This window comes from Trichosporon asahii (assembly GCF_000293215.1).
Source record: "Trichosporon asahii var. asahii CBS 2479 unplaced genomic scaffold scaffold00056, whole genome shotgun sequence".
Taxonomy (NCBI): Eukaryota; Fungi; Basidiomycota; class Tremellomycetes; order Trichosporonales; family Trichosporonaceae; genus Trichosporon; species Trichosporon asahii.
Window position 1 is genome coordinate 754,536 of NW_014040868.1, and position 12,830 is coordinate 767,365.

The 12,830-nt window shown below is 58.1% G+C and overlaps 2 protein-coding genes across 2 annotated transcripts; one reads left to right on the forward strand and one right to left on the reverse strand.

Annotated features, from left to right (window-relative positions):
* Positions 1-2,338: 2,338 nt before the first annotated feature.
* Positions 2,339-2,918, reverse strand: A1Q1_03558 (zinc finger protein; the record flags this gene model as incomplete). The annotated part of the gene is made up of 3 exons (XM_014323356.1): positions 2,339-2,512; positions 2,759-2,836; positions 2,898-2,918. The coding sequence occupies 3 exons, from the start codon at positions 2,916-2,918 to the stop codon at positions 2,339-2,341; spliced, it is 273 nt and encodes a 90-aa protein (XP_014178831.1).
* A 1,746-nt stretch (positions 2,919-4,664) lies between these two features.
* On the forward strand, positions 4,665-7,076 carry A1Q1_03559 (uncharacterized protein; the record flags this gene model as incomplete). The annotated part of the gene is made up of 5 exons (XM_014323357.1): positions 4,665-5,399; positions 5,585-5,765; positions 5,816-5,931; positions 5,990-6,262; positions 6,396-7,076. 5 exons carry the CDS (start codon positions 4,665-4,667, stop codon positions 7,074-7,076), a joined length of 1,986 nt encoding a protein of 661 aa, XP_014178832.1.
* Between the last annotated feature and the right edge of the window lie 5,754 nt (positions 7,077-12,830).

Below are 12,830 nucleotides of genomic sequence, written 5' to 3' on the forward strand. Positions count from 1 at the left end.
GAGGCAGTAAGGGATCCAATATTGCCAAGGTCGGTAAGCAAGCCCCAGTAAGCTTGTCTGCGAGGGGTTTTGCGGCATGCAGGAACAGAGTGCGCTAAATAAAATGACGACTCGCTTTGGGGCCCGACCTGATGCAGGCGGCCTTCGGTTGGATGCTTGCCTGAGTGAGAGGGTTGGCTTGAAGTTGGCCGTCTCCACCAGAGCTGCCCCAAAGACGAAGGACGCAGGCGTGGGGCCGCGGCACACCGGATCCCTGGGTGGGCGGGGTTGGCCGCCAACGATTGGCCTTCCATCAGACCTCGCTGCCTCCCTGCTACCAGTGATCTCCTCAACTGGTTGCCCCAGGCGCTGCCCGCGTTGTTGGCACAAAATGTACGGGGAGGTGAGTGCCGATGCGCACTCGTCACCCTACCGCGGCTGTTCATGCGTTTCTCACACGAGCAAAAGATTCGATTCTGCATGCCACATTGAGGTAAATGGGCAGAACCTTCTTGCGAGAGCTCTCGATTGGGTTGGAGATAGCCTCAGCCCACACTCACCGTCCGACGAGCCCATAGGCTGCCCCAAACGTCCCATTAACGCTCGTGGAACACCACTGCAGCACCGCAGCGGCGCCTTGGCGGGCGAGTGAAACGAGCGCCACGGATGACGAGACCGACTGGGACATCATGTGCCGGTCACATGCCCCATACGGCGCGCGATTCAATCGGGATTAAAATGAAGTGAACCTTGATGCCTCGGTTGAGTCCCCGTGATCCCAGCCCAACGGAGGGCAGGGGTAGTTCGGAGTGTCTGCAACGTCACCCGGCGTCAGGTGCCATGCCTTGCCGTCCTTGCCATGCCTGCAATGCCTGCCGGACGGCCGTGCTGCGGAATGTGTACTGCAAACGGTTCCCAAGCACCCCAGACGATCCGATTACGGCCGTAGTCATTATGCGTTCACGACGGAGGCATGCCGTCGCGGACTGGTTGGCAGTATGTGTACCCTATTGCAGTATCATTCCCCGGAGTGGTCGTAGGGTGGCTCGATCGCAGACTGGTGGAGCCGATCGTATCGAGAGGTCGGTCGTGCAGGTGGGTAGGTCGGCGGACCGACCCGGACGCTAAGACGCGAGGGCCGGTCGTCGAAGCGGACAATGGAGGTGCAATCGTAAGTCTCGTGGGCGTGTCGACGTTGAATGAGCGGAGGTCCTGCGTCCGATCAGTGGCTCGAACATTGACAGTGCAAATGGTTCGGTGCCACAGAACTGTCCAGCTCTGTTCAGTGTTGTCCTCCGTGTGATTGCGTGAGTGGGTAAGTAGGACCAGAAGCGACCCTGGATGCTGAGCACGACGCAAGCAGTGGAGGTGAGCCAGAGTGTAGCGGAGGGGGAAAAGGAGATTGGAGGTCGAGGAGATCGGAAGAGGGCGGGGAAGTACGCGGAGCGAGATGAGATTTCTGTTTCTGAACAATGAACAACCCGGAAACGCCTGCGACCCTCTACACATCGAGTGGCGAGAGCTTTGGGCTCCTCCTTCCTCACCTCAGTTGCTTTCGTAGCTACATGCGCTGAGGCCATTGCGCACTCTATAAGGCGCTTCCTCCAATGAGGCAAGGCACACACCCGGGTGCGGAAACGCTCTGTCGAGAGTTCCGGAGTGCGGCAGCCGATCCGATCTGCCTCGCTTCCATCAAAACACCTCAAGATCCCGGCCAGTCTACGATTCCGTTTCCTGCGGAAGGGTAACCGGGCCAGGCCAGATCTAGAATCTGACCCACTTTGCGGCTGCGGCGACACCCTACGCGGCACAGATGTCATCGCTTGAGCGGCAACGTCAACGTCGATCTTGGCTGTGCAGCACATTGCCGAGCTCACCCGCGCGCACTTCGCGTTAGCCATGGCCAGAATCTAGGGCCGCAAGGGACACTCTTAACGATGCACAGATCAGGCATTCATGCGGGCAACCTCTGAGCGGAATTGGTACCCGCTCCTGGTCTTCTCCCGGGACGCAACTCTTCTACGGAATCCGCACGCGGTGACGAGACCTGGACCACCGAGCTGCACTCAGTAGACAGGTCCCGGATCGGGGTAAGAAAGTGTCCTCTGGGCGTCAACAGCAGACTAGCCCGATGCTCGAAATCCGCAGCGTAGTCTCGAATACATTTGCCCGGGCTGGGCGCACCGAATCTGTCCGACTCCAGTCCCTGTCGGCGTGCCTCAGAGACGTCGCGAAAAGTCCTCAGCCGAGATTGTTTACGTCTGTCCTTGTTGCTCACACTCTGCTTTCCGCACCACAACTCGTGTCGGATCAGGGGCCAAGGTCAGGAAAGGTCTTGAATGGATGGATATTCATGCCCTCACTGCTGCTGAGTCTTCCAGATAGGGGTCTCAATCTTGTCACTGAGATCCCGGCCGAACAAGCTTCTTCCCTCCCGTTCCTTTTCGCGGTCATCCTTGAGCATACGGTTGTCGACGCGGGCGTCCTCTCCCTCGACGCCAAGCATAGGTTTCGGTTCCTTGGCCTCAATAACCTGGAAGTCAGGTGTCAGCCATGATACCACGCATCGAAGAAAAGTTGGAGATCGCTGACGCGTCGAGCGGAAGATTATCCGAAAAAGTCCAGGGCCGTGCTGGCCGCAGGCAGTTCCGCAGATCTTGGGCGACTCAGGCACGCCGATCCGGCTCAACGGAGACGACTCCGCATCACATGTCGACTTCAGCCGATAAGCAGTGGCGGACGCTCCCGGTTGAGTCAACTTGATGCTTGCAGTACTCACGTAGTGGTTGTCACAGTGGGGGCAGTATTCGTCGGCCTCCTCGTATTGGGTCATGTCCTTGCGGAAAGCCTTCTTGCACTGGTGATTGGATCAGCATGTATGGCAGGGGGGGTATGCAACGACTATCGCCGGTCCTCACCTTCTTGCATAGGAAAACCATCTCCGTCGTGCGGCGGAGCGGATGGTCAGACTTCTCAGCATGACATTCGGGGCACTGTGGGATGGTGAGTCAGCGACGACTCGGCAGTGGAGGCATCGGCAGCGGTGCGCGGAGTGAGGGCGACGGCGAGGCCGCCCGGGCGCCGAGGGAGCGGAGGGAGGTGTGAGGTATGCTCCGTAGGCTGAGAGGGCCGAGCAGACGAGGAAGTCCGTGTGACGTAAGGGGTGCAGCGGAGGCTTCGAGTCCGGAGTGCAAGATTTGGATTTGTGGAAGAGGGCGGCTGGGGGGTTTGGTGAGACTCGAGCCTCGGGCCCTGGGACATTCAAGCTCAGCAGGTGCGGAATGGGCACCTGGGCACGGGCGTGCCGGGCATGGCGGGGTCAGCCGCGGGGAAGGCACATGGGAGGCTCGCCGTGCTGGGCTGGGACATTCTGCCCAAAGTCCAGCGGCCCCGGAAAACTACCTGATTCGCACTCCGCCAGCCAAATCGCGCACGCGCACATGAGCCTAGAAACATCACCCAGGGAAAGACCTGGTCATCTGCTCTTCTAGCCTCAACGCTGACTCTGGTTTACGGTCCTCGGCCCTCCGGCCGTTCAGCCCTGCGGGCGGCCACCCCCCTACCATCCCCTATCAATCCTTCCTGCCTTCGCGCCTGCAATTGTTTGCTGCAGATGGTGCGGGAAGGCGCATGACGACGGGCCCATCGCCAGTGCCGGACAAAGTCGTTGTTGCCTGAGACCACAAGCGCGCAGATCCCAAGCCTTCGAGACACTTACGTCAAACCATTTCTGGCAGCAGGGCGCCCTGATGGACACTTGGGCGTTCAAAATGTGCTTGCTGCGAAAACCGTCAATCTTCGATCCGGAGACGTGATACCCATTTCCGCCGCGCCCCTGCCCAGATCCAGATCGAGCACGCCAGCCCCAGCTGTCTCCTGTCATGTCCGGAGCCCGGCGTATCATTGGGAATTCGCTGGAAGCCGGACCGCTCTCTGGCCCAGAACGAGGGAGTCTCCGCAGGGATAGGAGCCAACGTACCACATGGAAAAGCAGAAGCAGGGAGGAAGGAAGACGGCGAGAATGCGGCGAGACAGCAAAAATGGGAGATCGGGCTGAACACGGGGCTCGTAGAGGAGGATCAGCGGGCGATGACGAGTTGGGGAGGGCTTGGGAAAGTGGAAGCGGGCTGTGCTGTCGATGCAGATGAGCGGAAGTGTGTATGGGATGGAGTCGACGAGGAGCGCGTCTGATGCATCGAGTGCGGAGGTCGAGCGTCGAATTGTCGAACCATGGTGCGGTCAGGGCGCGAGGCGAGTGTCAGGTCGGAGTTAAAAGGGTTGTCCGTGAGTACGTCACGCGGCATCCCTGGCGTCAGGCGTCCGCGATATGCGTTGGGCGCGCCGGGCGTCCTGGATCCTGGCTATCCTGGCCGTCTGGGTTGTTGTGCGCAGTGTGCCATTCGGCATTGCCATGTGCTTGCGGTATGTCTCCTGCATCCTGTCCCAGTATTGATATACTATCATGTCGCCACCTCCGGATATCTCATACCTCTCTCCTCTTCATTTCATCCTCACCGTCAACGGCCTTCCCCCGCGGCCCAGCTCTCATCTTCACCGACCCCGTTTGACCTCCATCCTCACTCCCTCCCGACATCATCACCTCTCATCGGTCTGGCCCTCACATCGACACCACCTGACTGCCGCCATCCGAAACCGATCCCAAGCCAGCCAGATGCTATAGGATTATGGAAGAGGACCACACCGCGTCGTTCATCTCGGCGCTCGCCAACCTGCAACCCGTGGAATACGACAACATCGCCTCGCTCGATGGCTGGTCCGTTGATCAGCTCAAGCAAGAAGTCATCCGGTTGCGCCGAGCGCTCGCAAACGTTGGAGGCGGCGTTCAAGACATAATGCCAGTCTTCCAGCCACAGTTCGTTCAACTGCCACCCCCGAACCAGATCGCCCAACAAGCTCACATGCAACACCACAACCACTCTCACAACCATGGCCATGGTCCACCGCACCATCATTCACCGCAAACCTCGCACCACCATGCGTTACCGCACCATCAGTCTCACCAGCAGGTTCACAGCCCGCACATTGCACAGCAGAATTCAATCCCACGCGGTGCATCTGTGACACCTACGCAGCCCACACCTCCGGCGCTTCCTCACGCCCCTCTGCCACCTTACGGGTCTCCCTACTCTCACACCAGCCGGGAGCGCTCTGGTTCCCGCAAGCGGGCGCTGTCGCCCCCAAGGAAGAAGCGTGATGAAGGGACAGGTAAAAGGGTTGAGAAGGGACGACGGGTCGAGCTTGCTCGCGCTATTCGCACCAAGATGCGGTATGCCATGAACATCGGCTTGGACGATGACTTGCCCCCGCCAACAGCCTTAACCCTCCCCAGTGCTCCTCCCGAGGTAGGCGCCTGGGTGCCGAATTGGCCTGCAGGCGTCAGTGATCCCAACAATGCGCAGGTGAGTACCCTTACGCCGTCATTGCGTCGTGTCGCTTGGTGGCGCTGTCTGATTGGCGCGGTGCCTTGTTCGTGCATGAAGACCGCGACAAAGATCTCCATTGGAAGGACAATGGATGCGGAAACGCTTTTCAGGCTCAGAGGCAGCGGGCTGGAATTTGGGGCAAAATGCTGACGCGATCACAGTGGCTTGACCGAGTGTGCGCGCTTTTCATCACAGAAGCTCGCAACTATCAGGTTTGGAACAAGGTTCCTCCTGAAGACTTGGATGAGGACATTGTCAAGGTTAGTGTCGCCGGTAGGGCCTCTCGTCGTGCTATCCGTTTTCCGTTTGGATGGAGGACGAGGAAGAGCATCCTGGCCCTTGGTCTGTCGGAATAACTTGGGAAAATGTCTTGCTGACATCGTAGACGGCAGCTCGCACCGCGTTCCAGAATTTCGCAAAACGCTACATGGCGGAAGTGGACCCTAAACACGCCAAGAAGAAGGAGAAGTATGTGAAGAACAGGCGCCGATGGGCACGCAAGGATCTGGTAAGTTGTCGTCGTCTCTGCAACCGTCGTTACTGTTGTTCCGAGGTGGCGAAGGAAGGCCGGCACAGTCGGAGCGGACTCCGTCTTGGATGCCGGTCCGACTCGTGCGATGACGTTGGACGAGATCGGCGGGGATCACTCCGCCTCAGCAAGGCTATTAGGAAGTGGGCAAACGGCCGCATCGTATCAGGCAGCCGGTGATCAACGTCCTCGCCGGCCTATCCTCCAATGGCATGACGTGATCGCCGTTATCGCCTGCCCAGTCTGTCCCTCTGCTGCGATCCTACCGGCGGTTGTTCGTTCCAAACGTCCGAGCGGTTATCTGGCATCGGTACGCGCTGGTACATGACAGCGGACTTGCCCGCTGAGCAGGCCACGTAGGCCATTCTTTCGTTACCTGAGAGAGCGCCTCTTGCCCCTGGATTTCTTCCCTGTGATAGTGACATTGCTGACTCGGTTCGCAGAAGCAAAAGCGCCGTGCCAAGGCTGCTTTAGACCCTTCCTTTGGCAGCGTCTTGCCTCAGTCGGCCCTCCACATCGATTATATGTCGTCTGAGTATTCTTCAGCCGGAGAAGATGAGGGAGATGAGCAGTCAGCCAGCAGGCGCGGTCACTGGCTCGAGGTGCTCCGATCGCACAGTCCTGAGCCCCAGAAGCCAGGCAAGGGCGGTTGGGCGGAGGGTGTCGATCAGAAGGTGCTTGAGGTTCGGACTCCGACTTGGCGCTCACCACGCCTGAATGAGCTTTACCAACGTCTCGATATGATCTCGGCCGCTCAGGCTGCGATGCGCGCTCAGCCCGCTAGTCATCAGCCAACTTCGCCCGGCAGCAAACCGCCTTTGCGATTAGGTCACGTTGCCCCCAGCCACAAGCGCTTCACGATGCCAAGCTCGCTCATGAGACGGGGTCACCTTCCCCGTGACCTCGGAGAAGGTTGGATGTGGGCTTCAGGCGTAGCAGGAGTTTGGCCCGAGCGCAGTCGATCGAATGAGTTCAACCAGCCAAGTCACAACAGCAATACGAACAACAACACTACGACGACCGCATCGGCCAATGGCATTAGAAACATGGTGAACGTCCCCGAGTTGGAGGAGGGACTGGACGCAAGCGTGGATGCGCTCGTCCAGGGGTGGACCGAGCAGTAGAAATGATCGTGCTTTCACGTTCAAAGATCGTGGTGGCGCCCCCTCTGCGGCGGCCCCATCCAGTTTGTGAGGATGCCATCTTTTCTGCTGCTCAGCGGCAGATGAGATGCCTCAGTCGACATCGATTACGCATGGAAATGATTCGGATTTCTTTTGGTTGCGCAGAACCCCATTGAGTTTTGTAATTGTATCCACCAGATTTGTAACAGTCAATGCATGTTCATAAAAGCAAACATACGCGACCATAATCTGCAGTGAGCCTGGCATGTGCAAACGAGCCGAAGAGGAGGGGATGAGGGAAGACAGCGGAACGAGGCAAAGGCGAACACTAGCCTATGACTAGAGACCGAACATCCAACGACAGACCTATTCTGGGGCCGGCATGCGCAGGGAGGACGATCATTCAGTTCAGGAGCCACTGCAGGAAAAGCTGCGGGCTCCTGGTCCAGAGGGCGAAAGACGTAGCTAGCTGACTCAAATCGGAAGGCTGCCTGTATGCTTAGTTCAGTTGTTTGGGGGTTCTAGGCTGTGGTCGCTGCGTTTAGTTGCCGGTGTCGCTGGTCAACCGCGACAGTCACCCGGTGTCCTGTGCGCCGAGCGTCGGGGTCAGCCTGGAATGACTCCGCACGCTGTATCAGGCTCAACCATGTTTTCGGCCGCAGCCAGGTCCCGGACCGTGGGCCGCGCGCCGTTGACCGTGCACGGCGCTTGCCTGCAGAGCAACAGAGCAGCCAGTTATGCAATTGCTGTGCCTCGCATGGCTTACAAGGCTCTCCCTGTCGAGGTGCGTGCAGAGCCTATTTGCAGCCGATACCTACACCATTGTTACTCGGCTCCTATCGCTGCGTCTGCCTTTTGACATCGTCTCTTTGTTCACACCAATGATCAGCTCTGCCTTCGTCGCCTTCCCTTGATTTTTCTCTCATGTGTCGCCTGGCGAACATGCGAACCACCCGACAGCCTCTCATCGTTGTGAATCATGTCTCGAGCTCGTTTATGGGCTTCCTCCGCTGAAGGTTTCTCGATTCATGCCCGTCCCTGTCTTTCCTAGCCTTCCTCGCCGCCCCGTCATCATTGACAGTCGAAGCTCGCCCCGCTCTCTTCCTCAGTCTTGAACGTCAATCCGTTGGCAATTATCAGGGCAGGCTCCGCGGCGTTATCATGATGGGCTTTCCTTACGAGCCGCGACAGGATTAGAAGCTGGGATTCTCGAGGTCCAGGGTAGCTTCGAATCGAACGGCCCGCGCAGCATACCCTACACCTAGCTTGTGCCGAGATCCGCGACAGTCGCCGTGCAAGTGCCACCGCTGGGTGTCTAAACCTCAACGCGGCCTCGTACCTTGCCATGTTCAGCATTTGGTTGTCCAAGGCGTAGCTGGTCAGGCAACGTGGGCTCGGAATGCTCGGATATCGCGGTCGTGCCTGAACGGTATCGGGTCCGGAAAACCCGACCCCATCTCGGTTTCTCTGCTCAAGTGCCACTGCGCAGTACTGACACATTGCTGATCGCTGATCCCCAAAGCCAAGTCAAGAGTGCACTCGCAGCAAAGAGACGCAAGCCCAAGCGCCCTCTCTCGGATGGATTATTACACCGTTAACCCTCCGCCACGTCGCGGCTCACACCAATCGTCTGCCTGACGCGCGGCGGCATGTCTGACCCAAGATTCGGACACACATGACGTCACTACATTCCGCAGTCGGCCCATGAACTAAGGTGGACGTCCCAGTACCTGGGACGACCACCCTTCAACCGTCCGAGGCACACAACACGCGCGAATATAGCTCACCTCCCTCAACTCGCCTCCCACGGCTCACACCTCAAGTGGCATCATATCGCATGCTGACATGTGGCGAGCGCAGTTGCGGCGTTTGAAGCACAAGCATCACACTCCGTTCGCGGCGCCTGAGCTTACCTGGCTCCTTCTTGCGCCTCCCGACGCCGCTTCGTGCTCTGACATCTGAGGCTCCTGGTCAAGCCGGAGAGTGCGATTCCCGCGCAGCAGCACTGTCCGCTCGAGTCTTTCGCCTCCCGGGTTATTCTGACGGTTCCGCCTCCTCATGCGGTGCGGCGGATCCGCAACCGCTTTCCACCCGTGCCACTCACGCGCGCCCCATTCGCCTCTCATCGGCCCCACGCCCTAACGCCTACTTGCCTGAGCTAGACGATGACTAGTCCGCAGCCACAAATCCCAATGTGCGGTCTCTGGAGCGCCACCGTGGCGAGTGTCGTCACAGCACCTGAGCGATTATTAATCGAATTTCCCACGTTGGAGTGTGGCCGACCTCTAGCGCCCACTCCTGGTGCTGCACCATGTTGCCACTTTGCCCCCAACCTGAAGGCCTTGTTGCTCGGTTAGAAGTCTTGCACTTCAGCCCAGTCCATCTACGACGGTAACGAGTCCGCCAGGGACAGACGCGTGCCGGACAGTTTATTCGAGTGTGGCAGCATCCTCCCAGATCCACACCGTTCCTCGCCAACCCACCCGGCCCTGCAATCTCGTGACCCGTCCCTGCTGCTTACTCGGCTCCCGGATCCCTGCACATACAACTGAACCTTAGGACTGCCACAACGCCCCACCAACCCTCGGTCGCCTCACGAGGAGAGCTTCACTTCCTTTCCCATGGTACGCCCGATTCGGGTGGCAACATGCGGAGGATGGCGGGGGGATTCAGATCAGCTCGGTGCGGAACTGACTGCTGAGTGGCGAGGAGTGGCTTTTGCGGATCGACAGGTCAGCACGATGGTGCGGTCCGCACTCTGGATGCGGACAGCAATGGTGGACGTCGGACGGACGTCGTTTGGCAGCTTGCGCAATGTGGACCTTGTTCATCGCTCCCTGATGTATTGTGTGCAGCCTATCAGAATGCAGTCAGTAATTTGCCTGGACGGCTAGAAAAAGGCCGAGCCATACGCTCGGTAGACTGACAGCCCCCCGGGTGGCGAGACCGTTCGAACCGACGGTCGGGGACTCGAGGGATGGAGCAGCGACTCCTGAACTTGAAGAAGGCCTTCCTCAATCTTTGCGACTCTTTTACAGCAATTTTAGATAATCAGCGGAGGTTCGTGCTCTCGGCAATAGCCATGGCCGAGAATCACGGCTGGTTGTGAGTGAGACTGCCGCCACCAGCGCACGATGGAGGGCGATGAGGGCATTAGATGTGGGTAATATGCACTGCATATTTCTCATCTCTGGCTCTGCTATCCCATACACGGCAGAGTCATTTCGCCGCGGAGCTCGAAGACCAAGACGTTCTCGAGGGACCGCTGTTAATGTGCGGATCGGAGATTGAGGTATCCCCATGCATCGCACGGCCGCTGACGGCTCAAGACCTGTACAGCCCAGGCTTAGGGGGGCATCACAACTCTCTCCTACCCCTCTGCTCACTGCAGACAGCGACAAGCTCACGCAGCCTCGTGGGTGCTGGCTGGTCCATGGTACAGATACCCACTCGAGCGGTCGGAGTGGAGCCGACTCAGCCAGGCCGACAGCCAGGTCGACGATTTCAGAATATCCAGCAAAACTGCACAAAATTCGAAGCAGTCGGTCAGAAAATGCAGCCACCTGCTTCAGTATCGTGCAATAAGTCTGCGCGCGTTCAGGAGGATGCTTCACTTAGCGACCGAAGACGATGGGACCTCTGAAGGATGGGTTTGGATATTCGAGTGCCGGTCGGTGGAGGTCGCGGTGGAGCGCAAAGAAATGTGCATCCTGCGCCTGCCAATTCGAGAGTGCTCCTGTCTCTTGTCTGGAGGTTAAGACTCAGATCTCGGAAGAGGCAGTGCCGAGGCTTGCGCGGGACCGTGGGCCGTGTAAGAGCACTTAGATTCGAGGTTGAGAGGCGACGGCACGAGCGACGCCCGGCAGTTCGGCCATCACTCCAGCATGAGCGGGGTTCATCCCTCTGCTCACCCAGCAGAGTGAGAGACCAGGTCCGAGTAAGCTTGAAGTACCTTTATGGTCACGACACAGAGACACAAGGACGGAGGGCGGAGTCGTTGCGGAAGTGGTCTGGCGGCAGAGGGGGTGCTGTGAGGGTGGCCTGAAATTCGCCTGGTGGGAGCCAAATGTTAGGATTGGATGAGTATTGTCAGTGGTGAAGACTGTGATGAGATAGCTTGGGCACAATACGCACATTGTCGACGCCGGGTTTGCGAAACTTGGAGCCCTCAGCAGTTGGGTTGGCGACACCCTCTCCAGCTCACGCGTAGCCCGTCGCTTCTTCCGAAGCCAAGCGGCGTTGCCCCTTCATGCCCCCACAGCACATTGGTTGACACGGCCTGTGTTCAATCAGGAAACCCACCCAGCTGTCCTCCCATCGTGTACTGGGCGCCGCGCTGTACAGCCCGCACGCGGTAGACTGAGCGATCCCATGCTTGATCTGCGGGCCAAGACAACTTCAGTATCTTTCTTATAGACGTGGACACGCATGCCAGGCGTCTCACGTTGAGATGAAACCGTCGAGGCTAGAAGTGGATAGTAAGGACTGAAAGAGAAGTTCCGGGTCGTTAGGAGATGTGAGAACACATCTCGCTTGAATTTAGTCCAGAAAGGTATGATGTCTGCAATCGTCAGATACTTATGAAGCACCAGGCGAACTTACAGATACCATGTCGGATCTTCACTGCCTTTCCAAGTAGCCCCCCGAACAGCTTGCTATCGACAAGTGATAGTCAGCGGTGTTAGATCACGACGTCTTGGGCATGAGTTCACGGATAACAAGGCCCCCCGCATCGTGCAACACGTAAGCCATCCGCATGTAAGCCATCCACATGCTTGCTACCCGCATCAGTGCACTACATTGCACGTCACAGTTCATGGGGCTCCTCTATTGCTGAGTCTGTGACCAACATGCGGAATGACGTCGTCGAAGCTGACTCAAACGAGCCATCGTTGACGAAGAGGTAACGATGCTCATTTTCGGGCGCGCAGAGGGTGAAGGCTGCGATGGTTTCCTCAGCAAGTAAGACGTGAAAGAGCCCGCAGGCCTCGGAAGGATCTGGAGTTTTGGCTGCGGCCTAAGGCGACTTGGTGGCCGAACCTCATATATATGCAATCAGCCGGAAGTCGATATTGCGGCAGGTGCTGAGGGGGAACGTATTGTCGAGTTCCTAGCAGGCACATACCCGAGACACTGGACGTCAGCGCGCGTGCCCGACCACATTGGACACGGCCACGTCGAAGACCTCACACTCACCTGGACTGCCCCTCTTTTAGCTCCTAAGACACCTTTGGGAGACGCTATGCGAGAGGCTCCTGAGGGAGCGACTTAAGCGACGGCGAGTGAGGTATGAAGGAGGCGAGCTCGGGCCACGAGGACAGTCTTTTATTGACCCAGCACCTCCCCGGGAGGACCTCTCTTTGTCAGCCACCCTTCTAACATGACAAGATAACGTGTACTAAGATTTAATCATGCATCTTCTGTTGCAGTTTGGTTCACGGGCGGGTTGAGCGTCAATTCCGCAGTCGGAGATGATATGACGAAAACAACTTCCGCTATTGGTTTTAACAGTCGCGTCAGGCTCTCGAACCTTAGGACTACTTTAAACGAGAGTTCATCACTCGTTCTCCTTCGGTTCTCTTCGCCCACCTCTCCCCCATGTTATCACCTACTTCTTTATCTTGGCGACCGATACCCCGCACTCCTCACATGTCAATCTCAACGCAACGTGCGACTCCACTCCTGCCTCGCCCACGCCGGCAGTGGACGCGTGATGATTAACCGACAGCGAGGTCGCGGGCTTCTTTGATCACC